The sequence below is a fragment of the Ostrea edulis genome, chromosome 7 (assembly GCF_947568905.1).
Source record: "Ostrea edulis chromosome 7, xbOstEdul1.1, whole genome shotgun sequence".
NCBI classification, from domain to species: domain Eukaryota; kingdom Metazoa; phylum Mollusca; class Bivalvia; order Ostreida; family Ostreidae; genus Ostrea; species Ostrea edulis.
In genome coordinates, this window is record NC_079170.1 from 52,278,290 (window position 1) to 52,300,357 (window position 22,068).

General features: G+C 35.9%; 1 protein-coding gene across 1 annotated transcript; it reads left to right on the forward strand.

Annotated features, from left to right (window-relative positions):
- Positions 1–11,410: 11,410 nt before the first annotated feature.
- LOC125653270 (uncharacterized) lies at positions 11,411–21,922 on the forward strand. Its single transcript, XM_048882651.2, has 3 exons — positions 11,411–11,642; positions 21,258–21,430; positions 21,656–21,922. Coding segments are annotated over exons 1-3 (339 nt in total). The 5' UTR covers positions 11,411–11,640; the 3' UTR covers positions 21,820–21,922.
- The last annotated feature ends 146 nt before the right edge of the window (positions 21,923–22,068 follow it).

Genomic DNA, 22,068 nt, shown 5'->3' on the forward strand with positions numbered 1-22,068 from the left:
ATTGAAAAGCTATTAAGTGTCTTTTTTACATGCCCTTTCAAAAGACGAAATTCTTCAAAACCTTGCTTCAGTTTTAGACACATTTAATATCCCAGTCAAAAAGTCGGATGAATATGAATTAACCATACCTATACTGGTTTCCTAAACTTCCAAACCCCTTTGCAAGCAAAGATACATTGCTGGATCCAGTCAATGTTCTACCAAGCTCCTGTCATTGCTCATCACGAAGATATTTAAAACACCTGTGAAGGAGAAACTTCAAACGCACTGTGCGACTATATATGCCAAAAGTGGTGTAAATCAAATGTGGATTTTAAATTTTTTAAAAGAAATTTTAGTAAGCTTGAAATCGCAAACCTTTTTCTATAATCAACATCAAACGTATGACTTTTCAACACTTTATACGACCATTCCTCACGATAAATTAAAGACTAGACTTTATGACATCATAGACAATTGCTTCTTTAACAAAAATGGAAAACGGAAATATTCATATCTAGTAATCAGTCATTCAAAAATTACTTTATTAAACACCACTCTAATTCTACGCACAAGTACGCTGAAGTTGAAATAAAAAAAAATAAATGCTACAGTTCCTCAGTGACAATGTCCTCGTGGTCTTTGGTGATAAGGTCTTCCAACAGTCTGTTGGAATTCCCATGGGCACGAATTGTGCTCCTTTGTTAGCTGACCTGTTTTTCTATTCCTGTGCAGCAGAATTTATTTAAAAAAACCTTCGACCGGTCACACCCGCCGTGAGTCCTATATCCTGATCAGGTAAACGGAATTATCCGTAGTCAAAATCAGTGTGTCAAGAACGGTCTAACAATCGGTATGAAACAAGTCAGACACCATTTAACCCAATGCTAGGTTGTATTGGCAAACTAGATTGTTATAACGACCATAGAATTTGCGAAATGTTGACTTTAAACGACACTGTTGCAACCCCTGCAACATCAACTTGTTTGTCAGTAGCCTGCCTCGATTTAAAAACTGATCATACGCAGAACAAGCTCTTGCGTAACGAATCAGTTGTGAGATATAAACACCATATGCAGGTGATAATAAAATATTGCTACATAGATATGGGAAGCTGACGATGGAGAAGCTGAAATCATCCCGTTTATCATAAAGTTGAGTTGTTAGTGTGCCGTTAATATCTATTAGAAGCCACAGCTATTCTACACTTGATTTTTTCAACACCTGGATATACACTGAACTCTGTGATTATGGATGTTGCCTATCACAGGCTCTTTAAACCACCATGGGTCATGGATGATATTCCATCCAAATCATGCTGCCAGTTCTTTAAGCTCAAATTCACAGGCAAAGGAATAGATGCCGTCAACATAGCAATATTCTTCGTCATAAAAGAGTTCACAGTCACGTATGCCAACTTATTTCAAGTTGAAGTCTATGCCCAGTATTTCCTACAAATATACTTCTACTATTAAATCCAAACTTTTTAATTATAAACAAACTTTGCAGTGCCTAGATATAGACCATCTTATTCTTAATCCACCTACGTGTTCTTGTTCTTCACCTTTGTTCAACTGTAGTCCAGCTCGACATGTCATTACTGGTGATGTTGATGTAGTTGAAAATAAGGACCTCAAATCACTTATTCTAAAAGGTCCTAAATACAGAGAAAATCGGTCTTTCAATGGCCTACATTTTTCATAACGCTATACGAGTTAATTCCCCCTGATTACAGAGGGCGCGCAGCAAATTGTGGTCCCCAGTTGACGGTGCCATATAAGGAATAAATAAATTTTTATTACAATTTTTGATTGCAGTTAATTGCCAGTTAAGGAAGTTTTCTAAGAATGAAGTGTAATGACTTAAAAATAGTATAATTGAACAAAATGTTTTAGTCACTAATTACATTTATATGTGTCCCTTGTGGTTTTTTCGTAAACAATGCATGGTCATGATGTAATAACGTATGAAAATATTACCTAGTCCTCGATTTCTTTAGATCAGAATCATGATGTCCTTAGTATATCAACAATTTTTCATTATTGATTTTTATCAATATTTTCGACAACCAAAACACAAAAAACAAACAAACATGCAATACGATATGCCTAAAAACACATGTAAAACCAACGCATACATGTACATGATCAATTTATCGTTTCACACTGAACAAAACTACTTGCCGCTAAAGGTACACTAGGTGCCAAAAAATAAAGCATGCTAATTATCTCGAATTGGTATGTCTACTGTAATATTTTTGTTAAAATATTTTTTCGCGTGTGATTTGATTTTTTGAAAGTTAGATTTTGTGTACATCGACTTACACCTCTTCTTGCACTTCAATTACTCAAATTAGCACAAAAACAATCATCAGGCTCCTAGCAACAATGGGTCTGTCTCCTCTTATTATTACATACAAACTTGGTTATTTTTACGTGCAGAGATAGATCTATAGTCGGATAGGCTGCCCCCTATTAACAAAATGTAACTGATGAATGGAAATGAATCAAAAACCAACCCTTGCCGCCTTCTCTCTCGAGCATTGGATCATTTAAAAAAAAATCTACTTGTCAAGAAATAGTTTAGGCAATATGAAGTAAACCCCCCCCCCCCCCCCCCCCCGATGCTAAGTGCTAGCTGCAGAACTGTAGCTCTCTGAAAAAATATTGTGACGGAACAGAGAGCTACAGAGCCACCCCTTATAAAAACCTTCGATTTACGGCGCACAAAAAGCTGACCACGGTTGAGGCCTTATATCGTTGTATTCTTGAGTTGCTGTCTCATAAATTTAACCAAAAAAATTCTTAACATATTTACCTACTATAATTGTGTCTAAACATACCTTCAAATATTCATAAAAGCCCCATACGACCTGAAAACTGCCAGCTTCAAATGGTTTCGTTTGTTGACGTAGCCATGTTAGGTAGCCGTGTTTCATACCGATTGTTAGGCCGTTCTTGGTACACTGATTTTGACTACGGATAACTCCGTTCACCTGATCAGGATATAGAGCTCACGGCGGGTGTGACCGGTCGATAGGGGATGCTTACTCCTCATAGGCACCTGATCCCACCTCTGGTGTGTCAAGGGTTCCGTGTTTGCCCAATTATCTATTTTGTATTGCTTATAGGAGTTATGACATTGATCACTTGTTCGTTATCTTCGCCTTTCATGTACACGTCTTGATATTGATTTGACGCGACAGTTGGTAATGCGAATCGAATCCGGGACCTCCCAGTTCGAAGCGAGCTCCCAATCCTGTTAATATATATGTGTTATGTTTGAATAATCAACCAGCCGTTAAAATGTGACCCAGTTCAATGGAATAAGGAGAAAAATCACAGAGCGGTAATCAGTTTTGAATGTGTATAAAAATTTGGTCCATTGCAGGACTGAGACATTTTTTTTTTGAAAAAAGATAAAACAGAGGTAGGAATGTTAAATGATCATGGTCTGGTAAAACTTGAAATTCAGAATGTAATCAAAACTCAGACTGGCGCCATAATGTCAAACGAAAGGTGAAGATAACAAACAATGATTAATATCATAACTCCTATAAACAATACAAATTAGAAAGTTGGACAAACACGGATCCCTTGACACACTAGAGGTGGGATCAGATGTCTAGGAGAAATAAGCATCCCCTGTCGACCGGTCACACCCGACGTGAGCCCTACACAAAGTTATCCGTAGTCAAAATCAGTGTACCAAGAACGGTCTAACAATCGGTATGAAATACGTCACACAGCATTTGACCCAATGATATTGTATTGGCGATCGTTTTAAAGACCACAGAATTTGCAAATTGCTGACTTTAAACGAGAGTGTTGAAACTCCTGCACCATCAACTTGTTTGTCAGTAGCCTGCCTCGATTTAACAAGAGTACGGCCAACAGTTGATAATACGCTCCTGAAACGCTAATATATGGTGTTTTTCTTACACCATGATTTGTAGAACTTGGCTTCAAGTAGTATCAGCAATCATCAGGGTGTGACATACTTTCTTTGCATCGGAAAAAACAAGACCAATCTTGTACTTTCTATGGCATAAAGTGTATGTGTACAAAGTTTGACGGTCCTAGTCCCAATAGTTCGGTTTCTATACTGCGTACAAGGTTTTCATACTGTCACGGGTCCTCAGAGATGACCTTAAAAACGGATGACCCGTGTCACACTAGGTGTGGCACGCTAAAGAACCCTCACTTCTCAATGGCCGTAAGCGCCGAGCATAGGCCTAAAAAGCCCTTCACCGGTCTTGGTGACGTCTCCATATGAGTGAAAAATTCTCGAGCGAGACGTTAAGCAAGATACAATCAACCAATCTAAGTGATACTGTGACCTTGACCTTGAAAAATAATACGCATCTTCCTCTCATCATGGTGATCAAATGTACCAAGTTTCAATATCCTTGAGGTTACGGTTCTGTTTGTATTCTGTCTACAAGGTTTTCCAACTAAGTGATACTTTGACCTATAACCTTGAAAACAATAGGCATCTTACTCTCAACATGGTGATCAAATGTACCAAGTTGCAATATTCTGGAGCTTACGGTTCGATCTGTATCCTGCCAACAGGGTTTTCCTACCAAGTACTATTATAACCTCAACCTTGAAAAACAATAGGCATCTTTCTCTCATCTTATTGATTAAATAAACCAAGTTGTAATATCCTGAAGCTTATGGTTCGGTTTGTGTCCTGCCCACTAGGTTTTCCTACTAAGTGACACTACGACCTTGACCTTTGACCTCTAACCTTGAAAGACATTATGCATCTTCCTCTCATCATGGTGATCAAATGTACCAAGTTGTAAAATCCTAGAGCTTACGGTTCAGTCTGTATCCTGCCCACAAGGTCCGGACATACAGACGGACGACGCCATACCATAATACGTTCCGTTTTCGACGGGCGTATAAAAACTGACCATACGAAGAACAATATCTTGCGTATCGTATCAGTTGAGAGATATAAACACCAAATACAGGTGCTAATGAAATATTGCTACATAAATATGGGAAGCTGACGATGGAGAACCTGAAATCATCCCATTTGTCATAAAGTTGAGTTGTAAGTTTGCTGTTAGTATCTACTTTCAATAAAATATCTAAGTATGAAGCAGAAGTGGACGAATCTGGTGTCTTTTATTTCGAGTTCACAGAGATATATAGAATTGACATATGAATGAAAGTTATTATTGGTATAGATAATATAAAAGAACAAGAGGCCCATGGGCCACATCGCTCACCTGAGTCACCTTGGCCCATATCTGAAGACTTTCCATATATATTTGCATGTAAAACCTAATAGTCCCTATTATGGCCCAAACTACCCTTTGCAAACTTGAATCTACACTATGTCAGAAAGCTTTCATGTAAATGTCAACTTCTTTGGCCCAATGGTTCTTGAGAAGAAGATTTTTCCTATATTTGTATGTAAAACTTTGAACCCCCCCCCCCCACTTGTGGTCCCATCCTACCCCCCCCCCCCCCGGGGGGGGGGGCATGATTTGAACAAACTTGAATCTGCACTATGTCAGAAAGTTTTCATGTAAATATCAGCTTTTCTGACTCAGTGGTTCTTGGGAAGAAGATTTTTAAAGATTTTTTCTATATATTTGTATGTAAAACTTTGATCCCCTATTGTGGCCCCATCCAACCCCTGGGGCCCATGATTTGAACAAACCTGAATCTGCACTATGTCAGAAAGCTTTCATGTAAATCTCAGCTTTTCTGGCTTAGTGGTTCCTGAGAAGATGTTTTTTAAAGTTCTTCCCTATATATTTGTGTGTAAAACTTTGATCCCCCCTTGGGGCCCCATCTTATCCCCGGGGGCCATGATTTGAACAAACTTGAATCTGCACTATGTCAGAAAGTTTTCATGTAAAAATCAGCTTTTATGGCTCAGTGGTTCTTGAGAAGAAGATTTTTCCTATATATTTGTATGTAAAACTTTGATCCCCTATTGTGGCCCCATCCAACTCCAGGGGCCCATGATTTGAACAAACGTGAATCTGCATTATGTCAGGAAGCTTTCATGTACATCTCAGCTTTTCTGGCTTAGTGGTTCTTGAGAAGAAGATTTTTAAAGTTTTTCCCTATATATTTGTATGTAAAACTTTGATCCCCCCTTGTGACCCCATCCTACTACCGGGGCCCATGATTTGAACAAACTTGAATCTGCAATATGTCAGGAAGCTTTCAGGTAAATGTCAGCTCTTCTGACCCAGTGGTTCTTGAGAAGAAGATTTTTAAATGACCCCACCCTATTTTTGCATTTTTGTGATTATCTCCCCTTTGAAAGGGACATGGCCCTTCATTTGAACAAACTTGAAAGCCCTTCACCCAAGGATGCTTTTGGCCATGTTGGGTTGAAATTGGCCCAGTGGTTCATGAGAAGAAGATGAAAATGTGAAAAGTTTACAGACGGACGCCGGACAAAATGTGATCAGAAAAGCTCACTTGAGCCTTCGGCTCAGGTGAGCTAAAAACTATATGGTTGTTATCAGCGAAAAGAAGACTAAACCTTCGATTCAAGTTTATGAAAGAGTCCAGCGTTAATTTTGCAGTTTTTTGGACACATGAGAGAATATGTACTGTCTGCAAGTCTGACTGTGTAGATGAATTCCATTTTGTATTTGACATCATACCATACCAACACTTAAGAAAACCATTCATAGAGTCCATGAACATTTTGTGCAAGAATTTTATAAACCTGTGTAATAGACAAAAATTTATCTGGCTTATGAGCAATGAATGTAACAATATTATTGAAAAATTTGCCAATTACATATATAGCTGTTCATTACTAAGAAAAGTTGATTTATCATGAACTTGTAAATTTTATTTTTCATCTATCTTTTGGATGATCACTCTTTTATGATTTATGTATATGAATTGTATTCTTTGTATACCCTCTGGGCCCAAAATTGAAAATAAATTACTTACATTAGACTACTTAGGTACTGGGAGCTAGAGGCAAAGTTCGACCATACATTGACACCATCAAACGACACAGAACGCCACAGATTTTCAAAATATACGATGTTGCATGCGTGAACATACATCTAATCAATGTACGCTTAAGGTGACCAAAGATGCACCTGACAATTCCTTTGGTACATGTACCGCACGTATAATTATTATATTTTACACTAATTTTGTCGAATATGCAATGGGAATATCTTTATAAAAACAATATGAAAATCCGGAATGTTTTGAAAGCACATAGCGTAGTACATATAACTCTTTTACATACTTTGAAACCTATGATATTTTATCAACAGGAATATTAATTAATTAGTAATATCACTGGACGAAATTTCATTATGAAAATAATGGAAATCTTCTTCTAACGTGGTCTACACCATTATTGAGTGTAACTCTTGTGGCCTGATTAACGTCAGAAAACATTAAAGAATAACAAATTAATAATCGAGGACATAGGGTTCACAGCTGGTGTGACCGATCAACAGGTCCTGGGGATCATTATATTTTCTAGGCACCTGATCCCACCTCTGGTGTTTCCAATGGTGTACGTTTGCCCTGCTCTCAATTTTGTATATGTCATAGGATCTATGAGATTGATCACTGTCCATTATCTTCACCTTTTACATGTGTCATATGACCATGATTGAAATGCATTACTGGTACGAATGTGTTTAAGTAGAGTATATTTATTTAGAATCAGAATGTATTCTAACCAGCCATTTATCAACGTTGTCTGGTTTTTCAAGCACACATCGCGCAAGTCCAACGTGTGAACCATTTATTGTATTGTATGCATTAATTACAATATAGAAGCTCACTCGGAAATACTGACATTGCATTGACCGTCGTGAACGCTGTTATTATCAGAGATTTGCCAGTAAAAGTGGCTTATAACAATTCTGAATCGGCAAAGGATATTAAACATCGACTATGTGTTATTAAATCAACGATTTGTACTACAGATGATTTGTGATATCCACGATAGTTTATGTAGTGTGAAAATGGAGCGTTTAGAAAATATGTAGAGGATATTACGTGTATTTATGTAGTGTTTATATGGATCATTCAAAATAGAGAGAGAGAGAGGATATTCAATGTTTTGTTGTTAGATACAGAATTCCTTTCACGACTGAGACAGGACTTTTAAAAAATATTTTTACGAGTGTGAATATAAACAAATGCTGTCTTATTCTACATCCAACAACAAAAACATTGAATTTTCTGTTTATCACGTTTTCTTCGTTGTTTCCTTCAGGACCTTTAGCTGTCCTTGTATTGACGTTCAAAACAATATTGCGCAGAAAGTATAGCATCTTAAGAAATAGGCATAATATATAGAAATCAAACATTTGAACAATAAAACAATCTTTAATCAAATTTTAAGTTGGGTTTCCAAATTAAAAGCATAGTAAAATGATGATGATTTTATGTATCGAGGAGATATTTTCACACTGTGAAAATAACAACTATGAAAATGTCAATTTTTAGCCGAGTTGCAACGAAGTTGAACTCGGCTATTGGTTTGGTGATGTGGGCGGTTGGGCGTCAACAATTGGTTTCCGGATGATAACTCAAAAGTTTACAATCTAATCAAATGAAACTTTGAGATATTGTTGGATAACAGGTAAGGGAACCCCCTATTAATTTTAGAGAAAAATGGTCAAAGATCAAGGTCAGAAAAATTTGGTTTCCGGATGATAACTCAAAAAGTTTAAATCCGAATCAAATCATACTTAAAGATATTGTTATGTACCAGGCAAGAAAGACCCCTATTGATTTTGAAGAAAATAGGTTAAAGGTCAATGTCACAGTGACCGAAAATAGATTTAAAATTCCAAAATATTTTGGTTTCAAGAGGATAACTCGAAATTTTTTAATTTGAATCAAATGAAACTTGGATATATTGTTGGATACCAGCAAAGCAAGGCCCCTATTGATTTTGGAGAAAAAAGGTCAAAGGTCAAGGTCACAGTGACCGAAAATAAATTGAAAACTTCAGACAAATATAGTTTATGGACAGTAACTCGAAAAGTTTAAAACTGAAATTAGTTCTTCACAATTATAAATATGCCGCATCATTCCTGACTTTACAATGTATCCCATGCAACTCGGCTCATGCACTCCTGGGTGCATATATTGATTTTTTCAATGTATTTCACTGTTGAAATTTGAATGAAAGTTCTATTATATATTATCATTATTATGAATACGTGTACACATTTATTATCTTCCTTTTCCCTTTAGGCCTAAATTTTGCAGCCCTTCACCGGCAATGGTGAGATCTCCATACGAGTGAAAGATTCTCGAATGGGATGTTGGACAATATACAATCAATCAATGTATTTTTTACATTTGGAGTTTTAATGACTTGCTGTCATTTTTTGTTCTTTTATGTAAAACTTATACGGTACCAATTTTGATGCACCAGATGCGCATTTCGACAAATAATGTCTCTTCAGTGATGCTCAACCGAAATGTTTGAAATCCGAAATAACTATGAAGTTTTAGAGCTAAATATAGCCAAAAAACAGCGTGCCAAAAAAGTGGAGCCATGTATCTTTGTTCTGCGTTCGTCGACTGCTAACATTTGAAATTTTTCAACTCAATGGAAACTTAATATTGTACGTTTCAGGTTCTCTGCTTCCCTAGAGGCCGAAAGGGAAATTAAATACAATTTACAGCATGCCTAAAAATGATACAATCTTCACAAATCTTTACTTTGGGACACCTAGCAGACAAACTGTGTACATAGTGAAACGAAGCTAGGAAGCCTCTTTGAAAATACATGGCCACTATGTCAGGGTTTTGGTATTTGAGTGGGTTTGATTGCTCATATAGTGAAAATGCAATAATTCTTCTAAACTCTTCTCGACACTTGGAGGAAGTCTATCTAAATTGTGAAATTCATGGACCCTGGGTAAAGGGTTTTCTTGCTATATGTAGGGCTGGGCTTTAAGGCCTATGTATTTTATAGTGAAAATGCAGTTTCTCTTCAGAAGCATTTTGTTAACTCTTGGATATGAAAGAGCCAATTGCAAATTATGTGCATAATGATAATCGGGATAGAGGTTTAAGTTTTAACCAAACTTGTGTAATGAATAGGGAGTTTGTTTCTAGAGTTGGGCTGTATGGATTTTCTCATCGTAGCACTGTGAATCAGACGACTAGTTTGTGATACTGTCTAGAGCAGCGTCCATTACGTGTATCAGCATAACACGCCCGTAGGTGAGGGATATTAGTGCTATAGAGAGGTGTTATGGTTGACATCACTTGGGGGAAATACATTCTCATTTCAAATATCCTAGTTTCCAATCCAGAACACTTAATACACCAGTAACTAAATTTATAGAATAGAGAAAATGTTCCCAGGGTACAGCGTGCAAACTTCGGATCATGAATATATGGATCATGTAGTATGAAAGCATTAAATCATTCCAAAATCTTCTTTATACATGTAGTACTAAACATCTGTAGTTAGCTGTATAATAATAATGATTTGGAAGCTTCTAACAAAGCTGTGAAATTTCTGACCCATGCCCAGTTGTTAATGCCAAGGATAGTAAATTTCAAGTAGTCTTCTTCAATCCTGAACATGTAGAAATGAAACTAGGTGCATAACGATAGCTTCTGTAAACAAAGTTTAGGATATAGGATCCCTGTTCCCTCAGCTTTGTCATAAAAATACATTAATATATGTTGCTAAACAAACCAGAAAATGTTCAATGAATCTGAACCAAATTAATCTCGTCAAGGTCACTAATAGAGGAACATTAAGCAAAGAAATGGAGAGATAAATCAAGACAGAACGTGTTGTGGTCATAAAACAAGGTCAAGTAGCCAGAGTCAAGGTCAGTAGGAAAAGAATTTAGAACCACTTGTCAGAATATGACGAATTAGCGGCTTAACGTACACAAAAGTTCCTAATTAGTTACCACTAGAAAAGTCATTTTCTTACAGTCAAAGTCGGTAGCGATAAAAAAAAAAAAAAAAAAAAAGAGGGGGGGGGGCATCTGTGATCTAGAGATTTTAACTGCAAATTTGGATCGCAATCCCGTGATAATTTTCTGGACCCGCCCCTGTTAAATTATACATGTAACCACTCATAGAAAAAACAACAAAAACCGATTGTTTCCACACAACAAGGAAGTAAAAGTAAATAAGACAAATATATTCTAGGCTCGAGTAACAAGTTAAAAGTTTTAGTACAAAATGTAGCGGAAGTTTAGTGGTAGATGCATTTTCCCACTGAAGGGTTCATTTTGAGACTATTCATAAATCAAAAGAATCCATGTTATAAGATTTTTTTTATTTCTAATATTATTTTAAATTCTTTATTTCTAATGTTACTTTATTTCAGTAAAATAAATTATATGAATTAATCAAATTATTTACTCTGCTTTTGATTATATATACACTGTTAAGAGAGGTCATCGTATTTAGTTATTTGTCAACAGACTTGTTCCAGAAATTCTGTAAATAGGGCCTAGAAATCAATATTCAACGGGAAGGTTAGATGCATGAGCGGAATATTACCATGGTACTCACCCTCTCTATCCATTTGTGACAATAAATTCTTGTTACCAACAGTAATTATTCTTCGGCATAATGGGAAAAAAGAGACCAGATTGATTTCAAAATTAGCATTTGATACTAAAGGACATGAGACCAGCATCTGAAAATGTAAGTAAAACCTTACCTTTATACAGATTTTATTTCCTTAACTATAATGCATTTGGACACCCGTTTTTCAAATACATGAATATGAAATTATTACATAAAATACTGGGTTTTAATATAATTATCTACATATGATGCATTATTGCATGCAGATAATTCGTTCATTCAGATTACTACGCAGTCATGTTAGGTGTATTTAGACCCATGTAGTAACATCTTGAACAGAATGTTCAGGATCAATACCTATTATTCAGTACAGTTTTCAGATCGCGTGCTCATAGTATCGTAACAATTATCACAAAGTCGATTGAGTATACTAGTAGTCGAATATTTTCATTGTGGTATTTTTAAAATATTACGTTACACATCCACACATATAAATACATATAGTGTGTATGTGCGTGTGTGTGTGTTATTAACAATATTTTCTTACCATATTGTACATGTACGTAGCCATGGTTAGGATCTCACAAAGATAATGTAAAGTCACAGCATGTAAAAGATAATCAGTGATGATGAAAAATAAGGTGGCAACAAACAATTGACCACCAAAATCCAAACAACGCATATACACGAAGAAGGAAAGATAATCCTTTAATATGATTGATTGTTTTTGGTTTCACATCCCGTCGAGAATTTGTCACTCATTTTGAGATGTCACCACATGTAAGACCACAAATTTAGATCTATGCATAGCGCTCAGGGCCGTAGCAGTGAGGGTTCTTTAATGTACCAATGCCTGCCGCGACACGGAGCCTCCGTTTTTAAGGTCAAATCCGAAAGACCTGTTATTTTCACTTCTAAATCCTGAGGGTTTGGTGAAGGAGCACTCACTACCTATGTTAAAGCTGACACGAATTAATAAATATAGTATAATTCTATATGTCCGCCATATTTCTCTGCTAATCCGCCATATTAGTTGGAATTTCTATTGTTATATGTATAGGGGTTCGCATGGTATATAAGGGGACGAGCTTTGCTACGCTTCACTTCACATCAGTGTCTTCGATTTACCTGTACGGGTAGCTTCGACAGGTAACACGTACATCTCCGATACTAATTTATAGGACATCAAGAAGAAATGAAATCACGTTTTGGAACACCACGCAGTGCTCAAAATTATAATAAACATATCGTACAGTAGTAAATCATTCTAAATATATATATTTGGATAAATATATATAGAGTGCCTTTTCTTTACGTGAACGTGCATACATTTGCAGTAAATATGTCAAAACTATACAAAAATGCGGAGAAATATTTCATCTTTTATCTATTGATAAAATGGAATAAGCAAAGAGTATACAATCTATACCATTCACAATTACTTCAAGTAAAAGGCAAAGACATAAATACTACTGTACTTATAAAAATGGCACGTATGCTCGCCATGAAAACGCATCGAATGCGGACGATTATTTACCTGGGCCTACTCGTAATATCTGTAAAGGACCACAGATGTACGTGTACACTTGTCGAAAATACTCTAAGTAGTAGTAAAACTCCCTTTATTTGCATAATCCATGAAACAAAACGATAAACTCCATTTGCATTCCAACAGTAAACAACATTGTCCATTATACAGACTGCGACACACTTAGCCCGTGCCGATCAGCTATCTTCAATCAGGGGAAGTATCAGAATATAATATTTACCCTGTATTGTGCATGAATCCTTATACCATATGATTTACTGGTCAGAGTATTGCAGATTTATAAATCAGGAAATCATTTAGGTACATATATTTGCATATACAACACTGTACGAGTGTATGGGATGAGAGAGAGAGAGGGGGGGGTAACGAGAGAGATAACGACAAGAGAGAGAGAGAGAGAGAGAGAGAGAGAGAGAGAGAGAGAGAGAGAGAGAGAAAGAAAGAGAGAGAGAGAGAGAACCGATGATCTTGTAATAATCGTGCTCTTATTAAGACAATTCAATAAAAAGAGAACAGTACTAGTAACTCAATATTGCTCTCATTAATTGATAATACAGATTTATTTGATTCATTTAAAGCACGCATTAATTAAAAATTAAACATATTTTTAGATAATGTTATTTTCAATTACTTCATTTTATGCTAATTTGTCGCTCAATAGATATTATATATCTATGCCATTTTGCGTTATTACATTACGTTATTACATCGAACTCGACGCAAATTGTACTAATGCAAAATGTAATAATCGAGTTTATCATATTATACGTCGTTATCAAACATCAAGGGGGGAGGACAAGAGTGTCTGTCACCCACCTTTAATAACAATATCCATTTTTTGTTAGTTTGTAATGCAAATAAAAGATACATTAAGTGACAACCCCTCCCCCACTTACCCCAGCTTGAAAGTTCTGATATAATAGTAGAAGACACACACCACCACCGATTAAGAAAATGAAGATATCAGGCACTCATAGTAGAGGACTCTAACCACCCCATCCGACCCCCAACGACTGAAGAAAATGAAGCGTAGGGGGAAATTATTGAGGTAGTCAAAGTAAAAGACTCTTTAACCCTTCACCCCACAAAACATCTTGGTTTGTTTGGGTGTTTTGTTTTATTTTATTGCTGTTTTCGTTCATCTTTTTAAATTATTATTTTGAATGGCAAGAAATTTTGAAGAATTCAATTTTCCATTTTTTTCCCCCTGTTGTACACCCCCCCCCCCCCATGAAAAATGACGATACATGTCTGGTTATTACATGTACATTTTGTTTTGCAACACATGCATGTATACTAATTGTATGGTGCATGTAGAATTGCACCCTTTACCAAGTTTTCCTTTATTTACACAGTGTAAGGAATGGTAAACCAAAATCACAAAACAAAATGCATAAAGACCAAGATATTTTCAAGCGTAGGAACTTCATTCATGAATACATAAATACATGAATACATAAATACGTGTTTGCCCAACCATCTATTTTGTATTGCTTGTAGGAGTTATGGGATTGATCACTGTTCGTTATCTTCACCTTGCATTCAGAAAAATCGCATGCATGCATTGCAGGACTATAGCATTTGTGTGTTTTAACGTTTCTGTAACATGCCATAATGATTACTTTGAGGCTTGAGTGTAATTTATTCATAAATATTTTCATTTCGTAGATCTGGCGCCAATGGCCATACCGCTGTACGTAGAAATTTCAAATTCAAATGTATTCGATAAGATGTTAGTATGCATAAATCAGTAAAATTCGTGTTGAGCTTTTATTTGATATGCTACAATGTCAATATACTGTAATGCATTAGTAGGATATGCAGAAGACAAGAGTATAAACATTTTCTTTTTTCATTATTAGTATCGATATCTATATGATCACGAAAAAACATTATATAATTTATATCCGGATTCATATACCGATTTAGATATCAATAGAAACAAAGCTGCATAGTTTGGGAGAGGGGTTTCTAATGAGTCTGATGAAATTAAAAGAAGGAACCCAACATTTGCATTCAAACTAGATATACTTCAACATGAATTCATTTCTGCTCTGACTGAAAGCATGATTCTAAATTCGGGAACGAATCTTGCATACAAAATAATTAATAGGGGAACACATAAATTCGAGCTCCTTTGGAATTTAATGAAATGTAGATATGCACCTTTCTTTCAACACGAATTGATATGTTGTTTCAGGCACGAAAACAGGGGGTTGGGGTGGGCAGGAAGGCTGGTCTGCTTTCCCCACTTTTTTTGACAATTTTCTTTTTTCCCGTTATTCTAACATACAAAGTCAGTATTTTCTACATGCACAGTTCAAACTAATATATATATTTTTTAAATTTGTAATGAATTCAATTATAAGCATCAACTCCTGTAAGTTTCTAATATATTGTCAATCACAAATTTTTAAATAGCTGGAAATTTTTAATGCTTGAAAGCTTACATTTATATAAGTGATCAATTTTCTTTCCTTCTGTGAAATGGTATATTATAAATCGAAGTAGGACGGTCTCTCTCTCTCTCTCAATGAATATGGACATACAGAGACCGTAAATAATTATGTGGTTCCAAAAGAGACAACAAAACTATATATTCGTTTATAAATTTCCTTTCATATGTGTCTTTGTGTAATGGACTGTTTATTGTGGATTGCAAATGTAATACACGCATTTGCACACAGATGTATATTTTCGATCATTATTCCCTTATTTGTATATCCAAGTTTGTATATGATCATCGACAAATTTTGAATTGTGCACGCAATATATCCAACCAGATATTAGATTCCCCATTTCTATAAACTGCAAAACCTCGACCAGACAAGCATTCAATACAGGAAACATTTTCGACTCTGACATCTCCCCTGATTGAAGACACACTGTTTGGCACGGGTGAAGTGTGTCGCAGTCTGTATAATGGAATGAGAACGTGTTGTAAAGTTCTAACGAGATACAAATGGAGTTTATCATTTTGTTTCGTGGATTTATCAGAATAAAGGGAATCTAATATTTTCGGTAAGTGCACATCTCCGATACCTGTTGAATAGACGCCCGTATTTGATACTTTTTTTGGCGATTATACCTTGTGCATTGCATATTATGCATATGGCATGCACCTTTATTTTGCAAGAATTGATATAAATAATATATTTTATGCTCTTTGCCTATTCCATTCTACCAGTATGTAATTGGCAAATGATTTATCCGCATTTATTTTATTAGAAAATGCAAATACTTGCATGCACTTACAAGTATGCAAGAAAAGCTTCTTTTTTTTTTTTTTTTTTTTTTTTTTTTTTGCATTTTTGTCTAACTTATCTAAACTTCCAGAATGTTGCATTAGTATACAATCAATATTTTGTAATTTTGAGGAAAGCATGTTTTAAAATGTCATTTTATTTGTTTCTCATTCCCTATATATTACTATCGGAGATGTGCACTGGTCGAGTCCACCTAGAAAAATCACTCAGGTGTGACAATCACATTTGGGGTATATACGGGAAGAGTAAATTAGGCTACCTGAAAGAAATATGGCGGATAAGATGAGAAAGGTGTACGTATTTATTAATTCATGTCAGCTTTAACGTCTTAGGTTGTTTGAGGTCATTGCACGAGCTGGGTTCAAACTCACGACCTCCCGGTTATGCAGCGAATACTCTACCACTGAGCTACTGCGACTGGTAAATCCTTTAATAAGAAAATGACATATTTATAATGCATAGTACAAAGGAACACTTAAATTGTTTCAGTTGGATGAAAAATTGATCTTACAACCTAGGCTTTGGACTAAATAATGAAACTAGACTTCTACAACATGGCTTGAATTATCTACATGTAAATACATGAATATGAAAAGTCTCATAACTCCTATAAGCAATTTAAAATAGAGTTGGACAAACAGGGATCCCTGAATATTCCAGAGGTGGGGCTGGTGCCTAGAAAGATTAAGCATCCCCTGTCGACCAGTCACACCCTCCTTGAGCCCTATATCCCGATCAGGTAAACGGGGTAATCCGTAAAAATCGGTGTGTCAAGAATGACCTAAAATCGGTACGAGTCAGACAGCATTTGAACCAATGATAGGTTGTATTGACAAACTAGATCATTACAATGACCATATAAATTGCGAAATGCTCACGTAAAACGAGACCGTTGAAACTCTTCTTTGTCAGTAGCCTGTCTTGATTTAAAAAACGATCATACACAGAACAAGCTTGCGTATCGAATCAGTTGAGAGACATAAACTATATGCAGGTGATAAAGAAATTTTGCTACATAAATATGGGAAGTTGACGAGAAGCTGTAATCATCCCGTTTGTCATAAAGTTGAGTTGTTAGTTTGCCGTAAATATTTATTTTCAATAAACTATCTAAGTACGAAGCAGATGTAGAAAACTGGTTTCTTTTATTTCGAATTTACAAGGATATATCGAATCGACATATGAATGAAAATTAATATAACCAAACATCAATATACTGGAAAAGGTCATGACCATTGAATTTTAGCATAGCTTGTCTATTTAAACAACATGGAATAGCAGACATTAATCTGACCTAATCAAAACAAACACAATACCATATGACCTATGCATCAACAACAAATCCCCATAGTGAACTGAAAGGGACACTTGAATGTTAAATATATGCAAGTAGTAAAAGTAAAAGAGAGCAAAAACTGAATTTCTTTTTCAGACAGAGCCTGTCAGCTAGTAGTAATTGACTGACCAGATTGCATAGTTTTTGGCGTGAAATTAAGCTTACACTGGTCAATGTCCCCATTCTTTTTTTTTTTTACTTAGACCCTGTTTCGACTCGATAATTACTTCCCCTTGTTTGAAAAATTACCCCAAAACAGTTAGAAACAATGTACGTGTATGGTGTACGCATGTATGGCATTGATGAGTGTCACAAATTCCCCGTGATACTGAGAGTCTCGCGCCTGCTACCTGGCATGATTTTGACAGCTTTTAACAATTCTTATACTACATTTGTTTTGGTATGGCTCTGACAAGTTCAAAATTTTATGAAGAAATGAAATGACTGAAACCTGCTATGCTAACATCCGTGGCAAATATTTGTTTTCAGAAAGTTGAGACAAAATTAGAAATCTTTATAGGGGGAGTAAGATTTGAAGGTAACCGATGAATTACATGTAACGTTTATCACGCCTCAGACAAAATTGTTGAAGTATAAGTTAGAGTATATTAAGTGAAATCTTAATGGATAAGAAGGGGCGGAGCGAACGTTAGTGAGCGAGCCCCTTCTTATCCAATAAGATTTCACTTAATATACTCTAACTGGCTTAGAATGTAACCTAGTTTTTCATTGGCTGGGAACATTTACAATGTCATACAATTTATTTTCAAATAGCCAATCACAGTCAGTCACGTGATATCTCTCTGTTGGGAATTCTTAATGAATAAGTGAGCCACTTAATGAACAACTTCTTGAAATCTGATTGGTCGACAAACTAGGTTATATTCTAAATCTAATTGGTCAGATATTGGTCATGCACATGACGCCGTGAAAAAACCGTATCATGCGATAAAAAATCGTATTGAGCGAGTAATTTATTGTCGGGTTCGACTTGCAACCGTGATAAAATTGGCGAAGCGGTAAGTTGTATGATATAGACCCCCACACATACAGTTAGAGGTCTTCGACGTGATAAATTCGTTACACAGTTAGTTAGTGACCTGATACGGAAAATTACACGGTGTGAAAAGAAAACCCGCATCGGGCAATGCACTAACTGTGTAAATAATAATGTAGGCATGCATGTCTTCTTTGTAGCAGGGTTGAAGGACTTGAAGTTAGTCGCATGGAGTTGACGTGGAACATGTGTACATGTACGTTGTTTAACTAAGTATGAAACTTTCTGTAAAGCTTCTTGAATATTTTCAACGAGAGATTCTGTCAGGAAGTACTTTTAGCTCAAAAATGGATATTGTACTCGATCAACAATTTCAGACTCTCTACCAGACTGCTTATTGATGACATCTACTTCCGCCTTCAGATAGGGATAAAAAGTTAAGTAACATCCCATTTTTTAAAAGAAATTACATTAGTGATATTTTTATTCATACATGTATAATAGTATAATTGATTTTTACACATACATGTATATTAAAGAACTCTATCTCCATTACGAATTCTATAACCCAGGGTATAGGCGGAAGTGGGTATCAATATTATTTTGAATTACTATGTGCTTCAAGATATGAATAATGAAATACATCGACAAGTTACTAAATTTTTATTCCATGGTCAATGGTTGTGTAAATGAATAATTATTTCATATCTCACAGATATGTGTCAATTAAAAAGTATCACAAAACAACTACAATCCACATGAATGTATAAAATGGTAGTATATTTTCTGGAAAATCCACTGCTAACTTTTTCGCTCACCTGGTATGAAACGTCATATGGAATTTCGCGTGTATTTATTTTATTTTAGCGTCTGTCATCTGTCTGAAAAGTTTTCATATTTACAATTCTTCCATAGTTTCCACCGCAAAATATTTTGTTTCTAAAATCTCCTCTAAGTGGATTATAATTTGATCGTGCCATGACGCCCGGTACGGTGTCACGATGGGGACACAATAGATATTTCAAGTCTTATGAAATCAGAACTATTTTTGGGCATTTCTATAACAATCCTATTTTCAAGAAAATACACAAGTTAATTATTTCAGTAGTTCACATCATATTCCCTGTGATACTGCAAATGGCGGGCCATGATAAATCTTTTGAAGAATTACACAGGTATATTGTGTAATCATCATTGTTCTTGGGTAGCAATATCTTAATGGTTTGTGGGGACGTAATTTTGTGAGTAACTTTAACCCTAAAACCAATTCAAGCTAACTGGTTAAGTACTAGTAACTCTTGCGGGAAAATTGCACAGAAAACTGACGGGTTTGTCGTATAGGACTGTCATTTGATTAATTATTGGTCTAAAGATACATACTGTACGTTTTGCGATAAAACATGTTTGCCTTAATAAAGAAACTTGAAATTGTGTATCAAATTTCGTGTAGATAAGGGTAATCCGCGAGCATTGATCTCCCTTGAACAATGGATTCTACAGTATTACATGTATTGATACGTTAATTACATCACGGCCCTCTGGTGGGACGAAAAGAGATAAAACATTTTACAAAATATATGAAGAAAATTCCTCTTAAGAACATATTTTCAAATGTCAAATAAAATATGAAAATATCCTCATTTAGTTTACATGCAAGTTTTTGGAGCCCTAGTTTAGGATTGGAGAGTTTATTGGAGCCTTAGTTAAGGACTGAGGAATTTGATGGAGACGTAGGTTAAGATTGGGGAGTTTGTTGGGGCCTTAGTTTAGGATTGAGCAATTTGTTGGGGCCCTAGGTTAAGATTGGGGAGTTTGTTGGGGCCTTAGTTTAGGATTGAGGAGTTTATTGGAGACTGGTTGAAGTGACCCATGAGTCTTATGTTTGTTTATTATACCCCCCGCAACAAGTTGTGGGGGTATACTGGAATCGGGTTGTCCGTCTGTCTGTCCGTCCGTCCGTCTGTAGACGCAATGGTTTCCGGGCTCTAAAGCATTATCCTTTCCACCTACCGTCACCATATCATATACATGTATATGGACTACCCATGGGATGAAGATGTTCCCTATCGATTTTGGGGTCAAAAATCAAGCGCACTGGACATCGACGTAGCAATATGGTTTCCGGGCTCTAAAGCGTTATCCTTTCCACCTACAGTCACCATATCATACATAATGGACTACCCATGGGATGAAGATGTTCCCTATCGATTTTGGGGTCAAAAGGTCAAAGGTCACGTGCACTGGACATCAAAGTAGCAACATGGTTCGGTTTGTCATGCCATTTGTTTTTTACACTCAGAAAAGAGGTAGTTTATACCTATTACCAACACCCTTTGGGAGATTGGGGTAAGCGGGGGGTATTCTTAGTGAGCATTGCTCACAGTACCTCTTGTTTTTGTTACATACCATATGAAAACAAACCTGATGACCAAGAGGTACTGATAATTAACCTTGGCTTGGGTATAATGCCGCCGCACCATGTGAGACAAACGATTGTGCGTACATTACATATGCGGACAATTGTTCATGGCTGTTTGATGCTTGCCTAAGTTCATGTTTACAAATGAAGTCATTTATTTTTCAGGGCTTGGATCGCCTTAGTCTTTGGATTGGTGATTGCGGTGGGAGTCTGCGTCATATGCATCAGCGTTTTTTTCTGTATGAAGTGTTCCAGCAATATTGGATTGGAAGAGAGAGCAAACCGGAATGCCTCGATAAACACTTCACAATCAGCAATAGCTTTCCTAACTTCCACAAGTAAATGGATTTAAAAGTTTGTTTTTTTCCCCCTGTAAATAACTTACAATGAATATGGGAAATGTGGTCGAAATTTAAGAGTAAGAAACGTTTACTGCCTTTCAAATTACAGCATGCAATTTAGGAATTATGGTTACTGTATGTCTCATGATAATGAGTACCATACAAGGATTCTTAACAATACACCATATCTAGGAATGACTAAGATCTTTTGATACATTTCAGGTCACAAAACATTTTTATTTGATGATTCACATATTCCGATATCTGCTCCAGTCTCCCGTGATTCAGATGACAGCGATGACATGTCTGAAAAAGAAGACTCTGGGCACTACATTAGTGACAACGAAGGGCGCAATGCACACTCTACAGGAGATGATGCAGTTTAATAACACTTTTCTACCCCATGCAATATTTAGCAAAATACTAATGTCCAATCAGTAGTGTTGATTTGTATTCAATGTTTTCCATGAAATACACAATGTAATTTAGGAGGTTTGTTTTCATCACTTCGTCAGCGCCATACTAAGACATTAATTTACAAAGTTCTGAAGAAATCTATATTTTGATCGGGTAAACGGAGTAATCCGTAGTCAAAATCAGTGATTGATTGTATATTGTTTAACATCCCATTCGAG